The sequence below is a fragment of the Felis catus genome, chromosome A3 (assembly GCF_018350175.1).
Source record: "Felis catus isolate Fca126 chromosome A3, F.catus_Fca126_mat1.0, whole genome shotgun sequence".
In the NCBI taxonomy this organism is placed as follows: domain Eukaryota; kingdom Metazoa; phylum Chordata; class Mammalia; order Carnivora; family Felidae; genus Felis; species Felis catus.
The window spans coordinates 30,187,704-30,208,922 of NC_058370.1; the positions used below are offsets into that span (position 1 = coordinate 30,187,704).

Genomic DNA, 21,219 nt, shown 5'->3' on the forward strand with positions numbered 1-21,219 from the left:
ATTGTAAGCTTGTACTTTATCAGTGTAGGAAAACCCTGAAGTTTTCTAGTGTATGCCTTCTGGTGCTTTCATCTGAAAAGCCGCAGGGCCATTTTGTCGTCCTCTTGCCTACGGGTGTCTGGGCCTCTGCTTTATTCATCTTCGTGCCCCTGGTTCTCCTGGCACAGGATTTGACACATAATAGGCATTTGCTAAATCGTGACAGCTGTTAGTACAGTGATGGTAACCAGCAGATAAATGGATCTTCTATTAAAACATTCTTTGGTTTTATACAAACTCAGAGAAGTTGATAGTTTACCATACGATAGAATTTAACCACGAATCAGAATTAGGAATGGCTTGCCTGGGTTATAATAAGGTTTTCATTTTTGTGTAATTCCAGTGGTATGTTTGGGCCTGTATGTGAATAATCTGTGCATGTGGGGCAGGGTTGGGGGAGGGCAGCGGATGACGAGAGAGGCCACGGCTAGTTTAATCTTGTGAGAGAAAGAATTTACTCAAAGAGAAACTTGGATTCATATCATTTCTTCGTATCCCGTATTCCAAGTGGTGGTTTTTCTTAACTGATGAGCAGCGTTGGGTGAGCTGTGCCTCACTTAAGTTGTTGTTTTCGTGGGTTTTGTGAGGGAGGTGGGAAGAAGAGCTGGTTCTGAGGCACCAAGGCTGCGTAGATGCCGCCGCACCTTTCTCCGGCTCCAGGCCTTTTTGAAGGGCTCTGCGTACCTCCCATAGCCAACGTGTGACCAGATGGATTCAGAGTTGCTGAAAACACCAGCTGCACCAGGAGGGGGATGGAGCTTATTTGGTTGAAGCAGCAGATTGACGAGTTGAATCCAGACTGCTTAATGCGATACTAATCCAATAATGAGATTAAAAATTAAATGTGAGGCTCATTTTTGGTAATTGAAATGTGTCAATTTTTAAATATAATATATGGCAAATACATAAGAGAGCCACAAAATCTTTATGCTTTAGTAAACTAGTCTTGTGTTAATTTGAAGGAAATTGAGGCAAGTGAGAGTAAATTACTCGACACGTCATTGTGGGTTAGTTCTAAACTTCCTGGCACGTTGTAGGATCTTGGAGTTGGAAGAGTTCTGGAAGTTACCTGCTCGAAACTTCCACTTAATGCAGGTATCCCCTTTAAACATGTCCAGAGATGGAAAACTCACCTAAGAAGGAAGCTCCTTCCTTTTTTGCAGACGCCAGTTATTAGCGGGTTCTCCTTTATATTACCTGGAATCGACTTCTGTCTTCTGTCGTCTGTCTTCTGTCTTCTGCTGATCGATCTTGTTTCTGTTCTTCAGATTTTTGCAGGAGATTATTATATTTAAGGATAGTGCTGTGTCTCCTGTCTATACAGTCCCCAACCTAACTCTTTCTTCAGGTTCTGATCTGGCACAGTGGATGGCAGGGTTGAGGATGTACCAGCACACATCACACAAGAGAGATACCATGTATGTGACAGATATGGCCCAGGATACTTTGTGATACAGACTGCATCATTTGCTGGCATTGGCCTTCCATGATAGCATTTAAGAACTTTCCCTGGAGCTGTTAACACAACTGCTTTTATTTTGAATAGGTGTGATTCTGCATATATGGCCTGTTAAACAGCTTTATTCGGTGTTAATCACACAGAATAGGTGTGATTCTGCATATGGCCTGTTACATATATCAACAACAGGAGCTGATATACACAACAAATTGAATATACTAAAAGTCTATAGTTTGATAAATTTTGACATAAGTATACACTTGTAAAATCATCACCACAATCAAGATAACATATCCATCACCCACAAACGTCCTTGTTCAAAAATGTCCCCCGTCTTTATTCATGAGGGATAGTGCTCCATCGTTTTATGTTTTTTTATGACATATTTGTCTGATTAATACTGGACAGAATAAATTGAGAGGTATTCTTTCCCCCTTTATTTTCTGGAAGAGTTCATAAAGGATTGGTATTACTACTTTACATGTTTGATGTTTGGTAGAATTCATCAGGGACTTGGTAGAATTCATCTGGGCCTGGGCTTTTCTTCGTGGGAAGATTTTTAATTGGTAATCCAGTCTCTTTACTTGTGGTACGTTTATCTATTCAGATTTTCTGTTTTTTGTTAAGCAGTTTCTTTAGCTTTTTTTTTTTCTTTTAATTGTGATAAATTTTCATAACGTAAGATTTACCATCTTACCCAGTTTTAAGCGTATGGTTTAGTGGCACTAGGTGTGTTCATATTGTGTGTAACCATCACTGCCATTCATCTCCTGAACTTTTTCATCATGCACAATTGAAACTCTCTCCCCATTAAACAGTAACTCCTCATTCTGCTCTGCCCCCTGTCTTTGGCAACCAGCATTCTCCTTTCTGTCTCTGTGAATTTAACTCCTTTGGGTACCTTTAGTTGGAATCATACAGTGTTTGTATTGTTGTGGCTAGTTTATTGCACTTAGCAGAATATCATCAGGGTTCATTGATCCATGCTGTACATGTGTCAGAATTTCTTTCCTTTTTAAGGCTGGATAATAAATATTCCCTTGTGTATATATTCCACATTCTGTTTATCAGTAGACACTTGGTTTGCTTCCATCTTTGCCTGTTGCAAATAATGCTGCTGTAAATATGGATGTACAAATATGTATTTGAGTCGTAGCTTTCAGTTATTTTTTTTAATTTATTTTTTTAAATTTACATCCAAGGTAGTTAGCATATAGTGCAACAATGATTTCAGGAGTAGATTCCTTAGTGCCCCTTACCCATTTAGCCCACCCCCCATCCCACAACCCCTCCAGTAACCCTCTGTTTGTTCTCCATATTTAAGAGTCTCTTATGTTTTGTCCCCCTCCCTGTTCTTACATGATTTTTCCTTTCCTTCCCTTATGTTCATCTGTTTTGTATCTTAAAGTCCTTATATGAGTGAAGTCATATGATATTTGTCTTTCTCTAATTCCGCTTAGCATTATACCCTCTAGTTCCATCCATGTCGTTGCAAATGGCAAGATTTCATTCTTTTTGGTTGCCGAGTAATACTCCATTGTATGTATATACCACATCTTCTTTATCCATTCATCCATCGATGGACATTTGGGCTCTTTCCACACTTTGGCTATTGTTGATAGTCTAGCTTTCATTCTTTGGGGTATATACTCAGAAATGGAATTGCTGAATCATGTTGTAGCTCTACTTTTTAATTTTTTGAAGAATGAGTCACTTTCAGTAGTAAGTCTTACTAGGAATTTGTTGCATTTAAGTTGTCTAATTTGTTGGCATAAAAGTTCATAGTATTTCTTTATATGCTTTTTAATCTTTATAAGGTCAACAATGATGTCTCTTCTTCATTCCTAATTTTGTTAATTTATTTTCCGTCTGTGTTCTTGGTCATTCTAGCCAAAGCGTTGTCAGTTTTGTTGATTTTTTAAAGAACAAACTATTGATTTCATTTATTTTTCTCTGTTTTTTTTGTATATATTTTATTGTTTTTTTCTATATCATTTTCTCCCTTCTGATTGCTTTGGGTTTAGTTTTTCTTTTTCTAGTTTCTTAAGGTGGAAGCTTAGGTTATTGATTTTAGATCCTTTTTCCCCCAATGTATGTGTTTAAAGCTGTAAGTTTGTCTGTAAGCACTACTTTAATCCCATCCCATAAACTTTTAAAATGGCATATTTTTGTTTTTATTTAGTTAAAAATATTCTCTAATTTCCCTTGTGATTTCTTCTTTGACCCACAGATTATTCAGAATATGTTGTTTGTTTTTCAGATGTTTGTAGAGTTCACAGACTTTCAGCCTGTTGATTTCTAATTTAATTCCATTTTGGGGATTAGAGAACATATTTTGAAGATTTCTTTTCTTAAAAAAAACACTTACTGAAGGGAGTGGGGGGAAAAACGCAAATATTTACTGAGTTTTTTTTATGGTCTAGCATATATGGTCTATTCTGGAGAATGTTCCATGTGCTCTTGAAAAGAATATATGTGTTATTCTATTTGGGTGGAGTGTTCCATAGTTGTCAGTTAAGTCAAATTGGTTGATAATGTTGTTCAAGTGTTGTGTATCCTTGTTGATTTTATGCCTAGTTGTTTTCTCATTAAGAGTGAGATGTTGAAGTCTTCAACTATTATTGTTACTTTACTCTTTCTCAGTAAGGCAGTCCTGCCAGCAAAGAATTTTCTTAGTCTTTGTTTATCTGGGGATGTCTTTATTTCAGTTTCATTGTGGAAGGATAGTTTTGTTGGTTAAAAAAATGTTATTTGACGCTTTTTACTTTCTGTACTTTGAATATCTCAGTCCTCAGCCTTCTGGCTTCCATTGTGTCTTAGCCATTAATCTTAGTGTGATTCTCTTGTATGTGATGAGTTATCCTACTTTTATTGCTTTCAAGAGTTTCTCTTTGTTTGGGTTTTTTAGCAGTTTTTATTAATTAATTAATTAGTTAATTTGTTTTCAGGAGTAGAATTTAGTGATTCATCACTTACATATAACATCCAGGGCTCAACACAAGCACCCTCCTAATACTCATCACCCATTTAGCCCATTCCCTGCCCACCTTCTCTCAGCAGTTTTTAATTATAATGTGTGTAAGTATGGATCTTTTTGCAATTATCCTACTTGGAGTTTGTTGAATTTTATGGATGTATAGATTAATAATTTTCATCAAATCTGGGGAGTTTTCAACCACTATTTCTTTAAATGTGTTTTCTGTTCTCTCTTTTTTCTTTCTGGGACTCCCATTATGCTTATGTATGATGCTTGATAGTTTCCCACAAGTCTCTGATGCTCTTTTCATTTTCTTTGATTTAAAAAATTTTTTTCTTCAGATTATATAATCGTTATTGATATATCTTTTTTTAATTTTTAGGATTTTATTTAAATCCAAATTAGTTAACATATAGTATAATAATGATTTCAGGAATAGAATTTAGTGATTCATCACTTACATATAACACCCAGTGCTCATCCCAACAAGTGCCCTCCTTAATGGCCATCACCCATTTAGCCCATCCCCCCATCCACCTCCCCTCCAGCAACCCTCAGTCTGTTCTCTGTATTTAAGAGTCCCTTATGGTACTATTGATGTATGTTTAAATTCACTGTTTCTTTCCTCTGCCAGGTCAAGTCAGCTGAGTCCTTCTAGTGAATTTTTCATTTCACTTACTGTACTTTTCAACTCCAGAACTTCCTTTTAATTGTTCCTTATAATTTGTATCTCTTTATGGGTATTCTTGACCTGTTGAGTCGCTGATATCCTATTTTGACTTAATTCTTCAGACAGTTTTCTTTGAATATATTTGTAATAGCTGATTTGAAGCCTTTGTCTCTTGAGTCCAACATGTGGGCCATCCCAGAGACCTTTTGATGGACTGTTTTGCTTCCTCTATTTGGTTCACACTCTTGTTTCTTTGCATATATTGTAACATTTTATTGAAACGGAAACATTTTAGGTAATATCAGATGTGGATTCTGATTCCCCCACCTTCACCACTATGGGTTGTTGCTGTTTGTTTAGTGTCTTGTCTAGACTGATTCAGTAGTCTGTCTCCCCCAGTGTACCACTGCTGATTTTTCTGCCTAGTTTTTTTTTTTTTTCCCCTTGTTTTTATTTTTAAACCTGACTTACTAGGGGTTGCCTCTAAAGAGTCCTAGGGTTTTGTGTTTTGTTTTTGTGGTAGGGGAGAGAATGGTTTTTAGATACCACAATCTAAATACCAGTGATATTCATTGCTACTAGGTTGGTCCTACCCTTTTAAGAAGATAAGTCAAAGAGACGCTTTGTTGGACTGCCTGGCTGGCTCTGTGGGTTAAGTGTCCCACTTTGACTCAGGTCATGGTTTCATGGTTCATGAGTTCAAGCCCCACATCAGGCTCTCTGCTGTCAGCCCAGAGCCCACTTCAGATCCTGTCTCCCTCTCTCTCTGCCCCTCCCCCACTTGCACTTCTCTCTGTCTCTCAAAAATAAACATTAAAAATTTTTTTCAAAGAAAACCTTTGTTGTTCTTGTTTTTAAAAGCGGTGTGTGGGTGTGTGGGTGTGGGTGTGTGTGGGTGTGTGTGTGTGTCTGTGTGTGTCTGTGTGTGTTTGATTTCCTTTCCCCCCCCCCTCACTAGATAAATGCTAACATACAATATATACTTTTCTCTGCATTTCCTTTTTTTTCACATAGCAATATATCCTGAAGATCACTCCATAACAGTATGTAGAAATCGTGCTCATTCCTTTTTACATCTACCCACTGCTGTTTCATTGTGTGGATATACCATTGTTTATTCACATCACATCCCGAATTGATGGGCATTTGGGGACATTTTGTCTAAGGATTGTAAGAAGCATTTCATGCATTTGTTTATAGAAGCTTTCAGTAAACTACGCCTCTCCTTTTTTTTTTTTCTCCCTGTAGCACCATGTATGTATTTGGTGGTTTCAATAGTCTCCTCCTCAGTGACATCCTGGTATTCACCTCGGAACAGTGTGAAGCACACCGGAGTGAAGCTGCTTGTCTAGCGGCAGGGCCCGGCATCCGGTGTGTGTGGGACACAGGGTCATCTCAGTGCATCTCCTGGGAGTTGGCAACTGAAGCACAAGAAGAAAAGTTAAAATCAGAATGTTTTTCCAAAGGAAGTATGTTTTTATCCTTTTCTTAAAATTTAATTAATTTGAAATCTCACTTTGTCTGAATCGTGGAAGCACTTAGGATATATTCATTTTTTATCTTCATTTTATTATCCAGAATTATTTGGTAATAACTGGAGCAAAGGCTTATGGGTGATTAAAAATTGGTTTCTAAACATTTTTACGATAGATGGGATCATGCCACATGGCTCCTAGAAGCCATGAGTGATGGAGACAAAACCTTAGCATTGCATAGATTTTTGTATACCAATTCCTGAACCTAGCAGTTGGTCTCAGGCAGTGCAATCCAGGAGAACCTTTTTGTGATGATGAAAGTATATTACATGTGCATTGTCTCAGTATGGGAGCTACTAGTCACATGTGGCTATATGAGACACTTGAAATGAGACTGGTGAGACCAAAGAATTGAATTTTAAACTTTAGTTAAATTAAAAAATTACAGGGGCGCCTGGGTGGCTCAGTAGGTTAAGCGTCCGACTTTGGCCCAGGTCACGAGCTCGCGGTTTGTGAGTTTGAGCCCTGTGTCGGGCTCTGTGCTGACAGCTCAGAGCCTGGAGCCTGCTTTGGATTCTGTGTCTCCCTTTCTCTCTGCCCCTCCCCCACTCATGCTCTGTTTCTGTCTCAGAAATAAATAAACATTTAAAAAAATTTTTAAAAAATTACATGAGGCTAGTGGCTACCATATTAGATTATGCAGTTCTGATGTTAAGGATGAGACTAAGAGGGGCAACCCAGAAAAGCTATGTTGGAGTAGATTGTTCTAGTGGATAGAGGCAGAGTTGCTCTCTTTGCAGAGTACTCTTTTGTAGCTTCTCTAGTTGGGCACAGCAGTGATAGCAAGGCAAGAGAGTTGCTGAGGATGACCAGTGGTCCTAGCTTTTAGAACCACCCCTTAATGTTTTCCAGGCTTTCTTCATCTTGTCTGCTTAGCTTCTTATGGTTTTGCTCTGGCTTACAGCACAGTGTAATACAGTGAGATAATATCTGTAATAAAGTGAGGTAATATCCTACCTTTAAAAGTAAGAAAAATGTCTCTGCAAAGTATTTGTTCACTTCAATTAACTTAAAGAATGTTGACTGAATTTCTTAACTGTTAGAGTTGGTGTAGCATGTTACCATGAGGGTTATGGTGGATAGAGTCAGCTTTTACTATCCTGGAATGCTTCAAATTAAGATGAGTATAAATCCTCAAAAAGGACACCCAGGCAACTTCCCAGTGAGCGCTGAAGAACAGAGAGGACCAGAACCTGGTAGGGTTCAAAGGGATAAAATCTGTGAAATTGGGTTTTTTTTTTTTTAATCCAGGTTTTAAAAGTTCAAATTAAATGTACATGATTATAGAAAATAATATTTAATTACCTTAGATGGTTCAGTATGAATCCCTTTGCTGTGAGCTTATCTCAGACGTCATATCCCTGGTCACTCTTCTTTCTGTGTGGGCCCAGTCCGTGGGGCGATGACCAGAGGAGGACATCAGCAACCCAAGGAGCATGCTTCGTGGGGGTGGGCCCTGCCTTGTCTTGTCCATGGGTTCCATCATGTGCCATGTTCGCAAGTGGATCAACAGATGAAGCAGCATGGTTGTATGGGCTCTCTTTTGTTGCTGACCTTGGCCTGTCAGGGGTCCACAGGAGATGCAGCAGGTCTGCAGTAGCCCAGAGGGTCTCAAACTTAACACTCTTAGATTTACATACATGCGTACAGAATGTATCTCAGCCTGGTGCCTCCTTTGGGCTTCTGTGGTGCTGCCTGCTTCCTGTGCCCAGATTAGCCTTGCATTTACAGCTAGGAGGAGTGGTTTGGAGTGGTTTGGAGTACTTTGTTTGGGTCCTCGACAGCTCTTGGTGTTCATTCTATTGCTAGCTGCTTTTTTTCTGGGGGAAAAAAAGTATTCAGAGAACCTGACCTGCTTCCATTATATCTCATTATCGTTGAATGAAATGAATATATCTTTGTTTTCCCCCCTCTGTGTACTTTCTATGGGAGTAGGGGGCTTACAAAAGAGTGTTTCTTTAAACTTCTTACTTATTTCTAAATATTCTTTTAACCTGAGCACACCAGTATATTTTCCTGCCCGTTTTACTTATTTTACTTCCCATCCCTTGTTAACATTTTTTAAAAACCTTAGTCTCAGATTTTTCTGAGGAGGAGCTGTCACAGTTGATGAATTTTTCTTCTTTTCGTAGCTCTTGACCATGACAGATGCGACCAGCACACTGATTGTTACAGCTGCACAGCCAACACCAACGACTGCCACTGGTGCAATGACCATTGTGTCCCTGTGAACCACAGCTGCACGGAAGGCCAGGTCAGGGGCCGTTTCTCAAGGATTTCAGAGGATGAAAGGGTCCCCGGGGGGGGGGGGGGGGTCAGGTGTAAGACTAGTGTGTATGGTACAAATACTGGCCCAGACTTATTTTTAAAACCTTTGGTGTGGATTTGGATTTTATTATATTGCTTAGGTTTTCTTTTAGGAAGGGCTGCTATGTGCATCATAATTTCAAAGGTCCTGCTGGCCACAAGGGTTGATGTGTAGTGTTTTAGAAGAGAGCAGGACTATTCTTCTGTGTACTCCCTACTCCTTAGAGGCATGACTGTAGCTAAGCGCTAGATGTTTGGTGTGAGTGAGCTCACTCTACCTGTGCAAGCTTTTGGGAGCAAGTTTTAGAACTTGAGACTGAAGGTGAGTCAGGCGACTTTGCAGAATCTCCTTTTTTAGGTTCTAGGGCAAAAAATAATAGAATGACTCAGCTTCTATAGTTTTTGACAGTTTATTCCACAAAGCAGTTCATAAAATATGAAAGTTTTAAATTGTTTGGGAGGCTTTTGAAAAGCAGTGGGTTGAACGCCGCCATTTCACAAATGAGCAGGTAGAAGAGTGGTGTTTAAAATAGAGCACCTTGCCTCCTTGCTGGGTCAAGGCATGTCCTTGTGCGGAAGATTTCAGCACCCTATTTCCATTGCAGGCCTGATTCACCTGCATCTTATTTGTGTGTTTATTTGCAGTTTGCTTCCTCAGTTAAAATTTTGTTGATTTTAACATCCTGTTTGTCCTCACCATGAGTTCTGACCGGGGATTAAGAGAAAAGCTTTTGTCCACTGTGTTCTAGATCTCCATTTCCAGATACGAGAATTGCCCCAAGGATAACCCCATGTACTACTGTAACAAGAAGACCAGCTGTAGGAGCTGTGCCCTGGACCAGAACTGCCAGTGGGAGCCCCGGAATCAGGAGTGCATCGCCCTGCCTGGTAGGCCTTGTAGGGGCATCTTGATGTGCATGGGTCCAGAGACGTCACACACACGCCCCCCATACTGTGCAGTCCAGATTGAACCCAGCACAGGAAACAAACTCATTTTAACCATTCATCCACCGTACCATAATTGTGGTTATTTTTTTTAATGAAAATACAGTTCTTAAGCATTTGCTCGTACTGTGCTTTGAGATAAAGTAAAGCATCATCTGCTGCTCTGGGGAATGGAATGACAGTTTGGCTCCGTATCTTCGAACCTGCTGCATTGTCTCTGCTCGCCTCTGTTGTGGTCACCTGGCAGTAGAATGCAGCAATTTTGGCAGCCAGTCAGTCTGAGGGGCACTTTATGAATAGTTCTTCCTGAACACTGGGATTAGATTGTCAGCACCTTCTGACAAGAAGGAAGAGAGATGCCTTTATCAGCAGCACCTCCTAGGGTGATCTCCAGTCCTGAATATCTCAATTTATGGCCTCTAAGGTTTGGAATGAAGAGTTGAGGGCCTCAGGCTGGCCAGCCACGACAGAAGTTCTATGATACGTTTGCTCAACCACGATTTCCCAAAAGGGGTACATCTGTGGTTCTGTGCAGCAGCTGAAGCATGCCCAGGGCAACAGGGTCTGCCTGGCCCCTTTTGAATGTCCTTTGGAAGTATTTGATTCATCTTGCATGAGTGTGAGCTTCTCGTTCTTTATCTCATGGCATCTCAAACTTCAGTGCACTGCAGGGGATTTTGTCAGAAATCAGATTCTCATACACATCGGGGGTGGGGCTCTAGAATCTAGATTTTAACGAGTAGTGACACTGATGCCACACTTGGAAGAACAAGTCTTTTTTTTTTTAATTTTTTTAACGTTTATTACTTTTGAGAGAGAGAGACAGAGTATAAGTGGGGTTGGGGGGTGCAGAGAGGGGTGGGGAGACACAGAATCCGAAGCAGGCTCCAGGCTCTGAGCTGTCAGCAGAGCTTGATGTGGGGCTCGAACTCACAGACTGCAAGATCATGACCTGAGTTGAAGTCAGGCACTTAACCGACTGAGCCACCCAGGCACCCTGCAAGAACAAGTCTGTATCTGCTCTTCAATGAACCCTTTCCCATGGCACCTTCCATTTACCTCACTGACTGGTAACGGGCATTGTTGGTGGCATTCTTCAGGGAACTTACTTCTGGCAAAGTTGCTTTGCTGTGCCCTTTTAGGAAGCGTGCAGAGCTTCTGTGGGGCAGGGCACAGAGCTGAACTGGGTGGGTTCAGGGTGACTGCAGAAGTAGATTCCTGTCTTGCCTCATGTGCTGCAGCTGTATCACTTTGGGTTTGTTGTTGTTTTGTTTTGTTTTGTTTTTTCCTGAAAAGGATCTTTCCACCTCACTTTGGGAACGTTTTGTGCCCTTGATTTGTGCCCTTTCCACTTGATGTGAAAATAGTGCAGCTTTTGAAGACTGTAGTCTTACTCACCAACTCATTTCCACACTCCACAGTTTTCTTCCCCATCCTTCCATTGTGCATATTTATTTTTCTGCTCTTCACTTAGGATTTTAGTCTTGTTTCTAATTGTTCGTCAAAAAGGAGTTTAGAAATTGAGCACTGGCACCTAAGATTTTTTCTTCCAAGATATAGAGGGTTGACCTTAGAGTATGCCTCTTGAGATCCAGGAAATAGGACTGGTGAAGTCTAACTTTCTTCTATTCTGTATTGGTCCTTAGTGATGGGTTGGATGCCGTCACCATATCCTAGTGAAGTACTGTGGAATTCAAATTGCAAAAACCTTCTAGGTTTCCGGTGATTCAGACTGGTAATGTAGTGGTTTTGTGTGGTTTCTAAAACTCTTTTTTTTTCTTTTTCCCCCGCTTTACAAAAGAAAATATCTGTGGCATTGGCTGGCATTTGGTCGGAAACTCGTGTTTGAAAATTACCACTGCCAAGGAGAATTATGACAATGCTAAATTGTCCTGTAGGAACCACAATGCCTTTTTGGCTTCTCTTACAACCCAGAAGAAGGTAGAATTTGTCCTTAAGCAGCTGCGAATAATGCAGTCATCACAGAGCATGGTGAGTTAACATCCTCAGAACTTAAGTTTCTACCACCCACCCTTCCACTGAGAGCACGAACACAGCTTCCCTGTGATGTACCTGTCACGCAGAGTGCTAGTGTGTGAGTATAGTAAGAGACTGGATTGGCACGATCAGATGCTCTTCCTTTGATGCTTTCTTTCTTACCTTAAAATTGTTCACATTTTGTAAGTCATATCTATTAGATTGTAAGACAGAGGGATAATTACACGTATATTGAGTAGCGCCGTGTGTCACATAACCTTGTGACATCAGCTGATGCTTTCATCCTGGCTTCTGGGTTCTGCTGGGGGAGAGGGAAAGGGGATGTCACTACCGATTAGCTAGGTTGAAGGAAGCCACTGGAGTCTGTCAGGTTTCAGGTATTGTTACAGTGTGTAATATTTAATGGTAATCACCCTAAGAACTGTTGGGTCTTCCTTAGGTCTGACCAGCTCCAAAGGAGAGGGCACCTTCTTATCAAACGTTTCTGAGCCCAGAAAGCCCCAAGTTCTCTTCCTGTCCTCCCAGTGCCCTCAGGTGACCCGTAGTTGATATTCTACAAACACATTTTGTCTAGAGAGGGATGAGCAGCACTTTGTTGGGTGCAGCCCCCTTCAGGGAAAAACATGGAAAGTGTGGTCTGGGTCCTGGCTACATTGGCCTCTGTATACCACCTGCTGTGTGACTGGTGGGAGGGGCCCTATAGTATTTTACTTTTCTCCAGTTGGTCTTTTTTCCAGTGCGGCTTTGGTATGGCATGGACACTTCAGACACTGGCAATACATTATAAATGTGGTTATCTCAGGGAACACTATGGCCGCATTTTATGTTTTATGATATTTTGAAGGGTTTTTCACATTGCATAATCTCCATCAGAGATTTGTTTCTCTTTTCCTCAGCCCCAGAAATGGGCCTCTTCCTCTGTTCTGTCCTTGGCTGTTGGCCGGTCTTACCTGTAGTCACTCCCTCAGAGAATTGATGGCTTACAGCTTTCCACATTACCAGGGACCCCCAGGTCAATGTCCTTGAAAGAACACCTGGCTAGAAGGGTCCTGCTCTGCCAGCTGACCACAGATATATCTTCTGGTACCTTTTCCCTCTTCCTCCAGTTTTCTGGCTCCACAAGGTTCTGCATAGCTCCCAGGTCTGCTGGGAACACATTTGTACAACAGGAATTCACAGTCTTGTGGTGAGACTGACAGGTGAAAAGACAACTGTAGTGAAATGTGCTTCCATAGGCGTGAGTCTAAACCTAAATCCCAGGCTTGCACGGAAGAACGAGAGCGAGCGCTGGACCTAGCCTGTAGGGCAGAGGCTGGCTGATAGACAGCCAGAGAGGTGATCTCTGAAGATGAGAGAGTTGGGAAGGTGGAGAGGGAAACACCATCTTTATATTGTACCGCCACATGCAAGATGTGGAGATCGAGGGGTGAGCTGCAGGTATGTTTGCATGGCTGGCTGCGGGCTAGGGGGAAGGGAGGTCCTGTGGCCGGGCCTCACGAGGTATCAAATCCAGAGAGGCCTTGTGTATAATGCTGATTGCTATGAATTCTATCCTGAAGCCAAAGAGGAAGAAATTGAAGGACTTTTAAAAGGTATTAATTCTAATTAGCTTTCTTTCCCTAAAAAATGCATATTGCAAAGGAAATTTAGAAGATGCTAGCATTAAAATCAAAATAAATATCATTTATTACAACTAAAAATAGCTTCTGGGTATGTTTATTTCTTTGACATCTTTAACAGGCACATATATTTTTTTCCTCTCAAAAATGGAAATACATTGTACATTCTGTTTGTAACTGCCAATATTAGGAATATCTTTCATTTCTGGACTAAAGCGTATACTTCGACTTAAAAATTGTTTTAAATTGTAACAAGAAGAAAACTTTAATAGAGCAGAAGATGGCAGAGACTCCCAGAGGTCCTCTTATTCCCTAGAAAATTCAGTGCCAGGCAGTACTCCCCAGCTTGAAAGTACAAATCTTCAATCATCTGAACTGGCCAAAGCCCCAACACAAGCTTAGTTAATGATCCAAGGATAAGCATATAACCAGTATTTCATAAATATTGGTAAGATGCTTTTATGCATAAGTAATCATTTAAACCGAGGTTGGGGGATGGCCATCTCTGTGTAACATTTGCCATAGGGTATAGTACTTTAGGGAATTATTATTGCCTCTTTGCTGTTAATCTCTATGAAAATTTTTATATCTTCTCTGACTTATATTTCTGTCCTTTGTAAAATGGTCATATTGAAGTGCCAGGGATGATATATAACATTAAAAATGATAATCTGTCCTATCATTTTGCCGTGGCTCAGTCAGGATAGGGAGGTTTTCTTTTATCTGTGGGTATATGTAACTTAGTGGTTTTTATCTAGAAGCCTGTTTTGTTCAAGACATTGCTTATACATAGCTGTGTCTCTTTTGCCTGCAGTCCAAGCTCACCTTAACCCCATGGGTTGGCCTTCGGAAGATCAATGTGTCCTACTGGTGCTGGGAAGATATGTCCCCATTCACAAATAGTTTGCTACAGTGGATGCCGTCTGAGCCCAGTGATGCTGGATTCTGTGGAATCTTGTCAGAACCCAGTACTCGGGGCTTGAAGGCTGCAACCTGCATTAACCCACTCAATGGTAGTGTCTGCGAAAGGCCTGGTAAGTGTATGGGTGAATGATTGTCATTGGAAGCTCACTGAAAGAGAAACTGTAGGAGGCATAGTTAAATATTGAGATGTGTGAGATAGTCACGAGCAACAGATGGAGTATTGGTTTCAAGCATATGAAGCAGAGTGTCACCCAGAATTTAAACGCAGAAGGAAATAGTCTTTGGCTCTGCGTAGTGTGAGTCATAATCATAAACAAAAATCACTAATTCTATTCAAAAGAGCCTAATACTCTCATTTACAGTGAGATTGATTGGTGTGTTGACCACAAAAAGTGTTGAGAATTTGCTCCGACAGGCAGATGTCTTGGTGCTGGCAAAGAAATGCTGTGGAAGAGAGAACAAGAATGCAAAGAAAAGATCAGAAGAGCAAGCAGGTCACTGCAGGGACAGTAGACAGAAAAATGAGGAGAGCGGTTACGTGACAGCAGAAGCAAACCTGAACCACGCTAGAGCTGTGAGAGAGTACCGAGGAGCACACCCTGAGTAGCTTCTCAGGTTCAGATCTCTCCTCTGGGCTACATTCAGGCTCCCCATGGGTTTGGGGTCTCTCCTCTGGGCTACAGTCAAGCTTCCCAAAGGCAGGCCTGGGGGCAGCCTCTGCAGTACGTGCAAGCGTCGTATTCCTGCAGAGGGACGGACGCAGGGACGCACACAGCAGATGGAATTTTGTGGGAGCTTTTTGGGAGGCTGGACTGCATTGACATAGTGTCTCATTTTAGCAAGGTACTGTAAGTTGTCTGAAGAGTACCCAGGTGTAGAAGAGAACGCATAGCCCTGTAAGAATCCCCTTAAAATACGGTTTCTAAACTTCCTGTAGGGGAGCTTCTCAGCCTTTTTGGGTCCTGAATGCTTTGGTGCATTTAATGAATGCTGTGCTCCTTCTACCCTCCAAATACACAAAGATACAAGTTTTCATGTTGAGGTGGGTTTCAATATCCTGGGTCCCATATTTTGTAAGGAGCTTTAGAACCACTGCTCTTATGGAAAGATTAGCTTGTTCCCTCATGTCTTTCCTTAAGGCTCTTTGAAAAGAAAGAGTTTTTTTACCCCCCAAGTGTATGAGTATACTTGACTAACCAGTACATGGTGACTCTGTGTTTTGTTTCCCCTTACATTTAATGTAGCCCACTGCATTGATGTCGTGACACGCTAATGGGTCACAACCCACCCTGACAGGCCTTTTTGATCTCAGCCAACGTGGTGGGAGCTCTAAGTGTCTCTCTTGGGTTTGCTTCCCAGCGAACCACAGTGCCAAGCAGTGCCGGACGCCGTGTGCCTTGCGGACGGCGTGTGGAGAGTGCACCAGTGGCAGCTCAGAGTGTATGTGGTGCAGCAACATGAAGCAGTGCGTGGACTCCAACGCCTACGTGGCCTCCTTCCCTTTTGGCCAGTGTATGGAGTGGTACACCATGAGCAGCTGCCCCCGTAAGTGAAAAGGGTGCCGCTCCTGCTGTGGGGCCGCGCTGTCGTCCCCTGAGCATTTTAGGGACAAGGCTGAGACTGCCGGAGGAGAACCTTCATGCAGAACCAAGCCCTGTGGGATAGACCACAGAGCACAGAAGCAGCTTGCCCAGCTTCAGTATCCTACTGCTTCATCCGTGCAACGTCTCCACACCTTACTCTCCTGATTGATGAAATAAATGGTCTCTGGTAGATGACCACTAAGGTCCCTTTCTCCCTCAACATCCTGGGATTGAGAGAGGAGGGGGGGAGTCCCTATTCTGTGTTGGGCAAGATATTGGGCTCTTTAAATTTATTGTGTCATTTAAACAGTCACTTTAGAATAGGAGTCTTGACTGACAGAAGTTGAATAGTTTGTTTTAAAAAAAAAGGTAATTGTTTTTAAAAAGGGTAATTTAAATACAACGAATTCAAAGCAACCTAGTGAATTGTGCTAGTGAATTGTAACTTGTGCCCTCTTACAGCTGAAAATTGTTCAGGCTACTGTACCTGTAGCCATTGCTTGGAGCAGCCAGGCTGCGGCTGGTGTACTGACCCCAGCAATACTGGCAAAGGGAAATGCATAGAAGGCTCCTATAAAGGTCCAGTGAAGATGCCTTCTCAGGCCCCTGTGGGAAATTCCTACCCGCAGCCCCTTCTCAATTCCAGCATGTGCCTGGAGGACAGCAGATACAACTGGTCTTTCATTCATTGTCCAGGTAATTTGTCTTGAGTGCCCAAGATCGAGTGTTTCGCTGCCTATTTATAAAGAATAAAACTTTGAAAGCTATGTTATTTATATGAATTTCCTTTAGGAAAAAAATAACATCATTTTAGGAGAAATAGTTTTGCATGAAAAATATTTTTTTTTAAACTAATTTTGTTTTGGGATTTTTTTTTTAAGTTTATTTTAATTTATTTTGAGAGAGTGAACAAGTGAGCATAGGCTGGGGAGAGTCAGAGAGAAAGGAAGAGAGAATCCCAAGCAGGCTCCACACCACCAGCGCAGAGCCTGACGAGGGACTCAATCCCATGGTCGTGAGATCATGACTCTCAGAGATGAAATCAAGAGTCAGACACAACTGACCGAGCCACCCAGGTGCCCCTGAAAAATATTTTCAATGTCAGTGAAAACACAGAAGTTCAAGTGAGGTGTTTTGCTTTCACTACAGAAGTAATGAAGTATGTTCATTATAAACAAATACTGCAGATGTAGATAAAATAAAAGCTGGAATTCCTCTTCTCAGGTCCAGTTCTTCATAGAGGTAAAAACTTTTAATGGTTTAATATAGATACCTTCAGACATACCAATTTCTATTTTAGAGATAGAAAATACTGGGGTACAGGGGTGGCTCAGTCAGTTCAGCTTGTGACTCAAGCTCAGGTCATGATCTCATAGTTTCATGAGTTCAAGCCCCTCATCAGGTTCTGCACTGCCAGCACAGAGCCTGCTTGAATTCTCTCCCTCTCTCCCTCTCTCTCTGTTCCTCCCCCACTCACACTGTCTCTCTCTCAAAATAAATACGTAAACTTAAAAAATAGAAAATACTATGCTATATAGGATTAATATGATATCCGTTGTTCTAGTTTGCTTTTTACTGAAAAATACATTGTGGCAATTGTTAGAGGAAAAATGAAAAAGAAATTTCCTGCCAACCCAGAAATTCCTTTTCACAAATGTAGAAAAAAAAGAAGATAGTCTTATTTTGAATAAGCATTAAACCAGACTCGTACACCAGTGGTACACCTTAGAGGCAATCCACTAATGAGATTGCAAAAACCACGAGAAATCTCACCTTTTTTTTTTTTTTAAATGTTTACTTATTCTTGAGAGAGAAACAGAGTGTGAGTGGGGGAGGGTCAGAGAGAGAGGGAGACACAGAATCTGAAGCAGACTCCAGGCTCTGAGCTGTCAGCACAGAGCCTGATGTAGGGCTTGAACTCACAAACCGTGAGGTCATGACCTGAGCCAAAGTCGGACGCTTAACCGACTGAGCCACCCGGGTGCCCTGAGAAAGCTCACCTTTTTAAATAGGTATGTAAGCTACTTATATCTTTACAGCAAGCAGCTGGTTACAGTTTGCCACTAATGCACCCAGACTAAATTCCCAAAGTGACAGGGAGGTAGGGTGCTGGCTTCCTTGATGTTTACATTTCAAAGTGATGGCTCCCAGGCCCTTAAGAAAAAATTCCTCTGATTGTTGTGCTGATGAGAGGTTTATTTAGGTTTTTGAAAAGGTTTACATACATATACATGTTAAAGGAGAAGAGAAAGGATTTGTAAAAACAGGTTTCCTTGAAGTGCTCTAAGAAAAGGGAGAAGGGGGAGGGAAGGGCCCCAAGAAGAGGAAAAATTAAGCCTGCCTGCCTGCTCTCCCTCCCCCTCTCCCTCTGTTCCCTTCCTCCCCCTTCCTTCCAGTGGTTGGTCAAGAAGGAATAGACCATGAGTTGGGAAGGGTGTCCTGAGAAATCAACCCTGAGAAATTGGCCTTTGATTCAGACTGTCAGTAAATACTCAAGAATGTGCTGATGGGCCTCCAGAACAGCTGGGAGAGATTAGGTGCAAAGACCCCAGGAGGTTAGTGGGTAAGAACTTCTCCAAGAGTCTGACACACGGTGCCACTGGCAACAGGGCAGTGAGGACTTCTGTAAGGGAAAGACCACCCTAAGTAACAGTAAAAGGCAAGAAATAGGCTGGGGGAAAATATCTGCAGTATAAAGATTATCATCCAGAGTATGTAAACCTCTGTCCTCCAGGAAGAAAAAAATGTGTAAGCTCAACAGAAAAAGTGGGCAAAGGATATAAAGAAGTCATTCTCAGACAAGGAAAAGAGCAGGAAAATGTAAAATAAGAAACCAGTTTTTGTGTTTTTTTTTTTGTCTACCAAACAAATTTGCTGTGTTCCTTTTTTCCTCTCTAAGAGGTCAAAGGATCTATAATTCTGTTTCTTATCTACTAGTTTAGTTCATGAAATATTTAAATCTATGCATTTTTGTTAATATCAGGAATATATGAGGTGAAATGGCAACCCACAGAATGGGAGAGAATATTTGCAAATCATATACAGTATCTGGTAAGAGTCTAAAGTCCAGAATACATAAAGAACTCTTAAAACTCAACAGTAAAAAAAAAAAAAAAAACAACCCAATTATGAAATGGGCAAAAGATTGAAATAGACATTTCTCCAAAGAAGATACACAAATGGCCAATAAGCACATGAAAAGATGCTCAACAACATTCAAGAAATTGGAACCCTCACACATTGCTGGAAGGAATGTAAAATGGTGCGGCCACTTTGGAAAACCGTTTGGCAGTTCCTCAAAAAGTTAAACATAGAGTTGTCATATGGCCCAATATATACCCAAGAGAATTAAAAACATATGTCTACCCAAAAACTTGCGGTGAATGCTCATAGCAGCATTATTCATAATAGACAAAAGTGGAAATAACCCAGTGTCTGTCAGCTGGCAAATGGATAAACAAAATGTGAAACATCCATATGATGGAATACTATTAGGCAACAAAAAGGAGCAGAGTACTATATTCTGTGACATGGATGAGCCTCAAAAGCATGCTCCGTAAAACCAGTCAGATTCAAGACTGTTTATTATTATGATACCATTTATATGAGATGGCCAAAAAAGAGCAAATATACGGAGAAAAAAAATAGCTTAACTGTTGACTAGGGCTGGGAGTGGGAATGAGGAATAATGGGCACGGGGTTTTCCAAAGTAGTGGCACCATTTTCCATTCTCACTAGAAGTCTGAAAAGGTTGAGATTTCTCCCCATGCTCATCAATGCCTGTGTCCGTTTTTTGATTGCAGATATTCTAGTATGTGAGAAACAGTATCTCACTGGTTTTGATTTGCATTTCTCTCATGACTGATGAAGTTGAGCATCTTACAGGCCATTTGCATCTTCTTTGGAGAAATGTCTATTCAAATTCTTTGCCCATTTTTAAATTGCATTATTTGTCTTTTTCTTATGGACATGTAAAATTCTTTGTGAATTCTAGATACAAGTTCCTTACTGACTATATGATTTGCAAATATTTTCTTCCATTCTGTGGGTTTCTTTTTACTTTTTTGGTGGAATCTTTTGAAATACACAAGTTTTAAATTTTGTAAGTTCAGTGTATCAGTGTTTTCTTTTATCCCATGTGCTTTTGGTACTGTAAGAAATCAGTGCCTAACTAACCCAAGATCACAGAGATTTACTCCTGTTTTCTTTTTTTTCATGTTTGTTTATTTGAGAGAGAGAAAGTGAGTGATGCACTGGGGGGAGGGAGGGGCAGAGAGAGAGGGAGAGAGAGAATCTGAAGCAGAGAATTGATTCTCAAGAATCAGCCTGATGCACGGCTTAGTCCCATCAACTGTGAGATCATGACCTGAGTCGAAATCAAGAGTCAGACTCAACCAACTCAGCCACTCAGGTGCTCCTCCTATGTTTTCTTTCTTTCTTTTTTTTTTTTAATAAAATTTTTAAATGTTTATTTTCCCAAGAAACAGAGACAGAGCGTGAGCAGGGGAGGGGGTGAGAGAGAGAGAGGGAAACACAGAGTCCGAAGCAGGCTCCAGGCTCTGAGCTGTTGGCACAGAGCCCGATGCAGGGCTCGAACTCATGAACAGTGAGATCATGACCTGAGCCGAAGTTGGACACAACTAAGCCACCCAGGCACCCCCTATGTCTTCTTTTTTAAAGTTTCATAGATTTTTCTCTTCTGTTTAGGTCCACAATCCATTTTGGGTTTATTTTTGTATGTTGTGTGAGGTTGAACAGACACAGAGCTGGTCACGAGATACTTCCTACTGTTTGCCACTCTCCTGAAGCCTGCTCTGTCTCCCAGCCTCAGTTGGATTTTTCAAGTGTCAGTTGGTCAAGTGCATCTAGTCACTTTCCCTGTCCCCGCCTTCTACCTTAGGAGACAGAATGTCTCAACTCCCCTTTTTCTGTTAGATACCTGACACTATCTGTTTTATAATTTGTAGAAATTGTTCAGTATTTCAAAAGTATCTCTCAATACACTTCTGATAGCACTTTTTCTTCTTATCCCATACTCCGATTGATTTATGCTTGTTTTTACATTTTTTTCTGTACTTTCAGTGGGATTTTGAAGGGGAAGAGAGAGAGAGAGAGAAACATTTGTTCACTTTTTATCTTGAACTAGAACACAGATTTTTATTG

The 21,219-nt window shown here is 41.1% G+C and overlaps 1 protein-coding gene across 5 annotated transcripts in view; it reads left to right on the forward strand.

Annotated features, from left to right (window-relative positions):
• ATRN (attractin) overlaps window positions 1-21,219 on the forward strand; it is a 162,539-nt gene that overhangs the window by 73,316 nt on the left and 68,004 nt on the right. For all 5 annotated transcript variants that reach the window (XM_019826774.3, XM_019826775.3, XM_019826778.3 and 2 more), the window contains exons 12-18: window positions 6,394-6,614; window positions 8,813-8,934; window positions 9,737-9,875; window positions 11,734-11,924; window positions 14,364-14,583; window positions 15,833-16,018; window positions 16,519-16,752. In XM_019826774.3, the coding sequence (XP_019682333.2) occupies window positions 6,394-6,614; window positions 8,813-8,934; window positions 9,737-9,875; window positions 11,734-11,924; window positions 14,364-14,583; window positions 15,833-16,018; window positions 16,519-16,752 (1,313 nt within the window). The remainder of the gene's footprint in view (window positions 1-6,393; window positions 6,615-8,812; window positions 8,935-9,736; window positions 9,876-11,733; window positions 11,925-14,363; window positions 14,584-15,832; window positions 16,019-16,518; window positions 16,753-21,219) is intronic.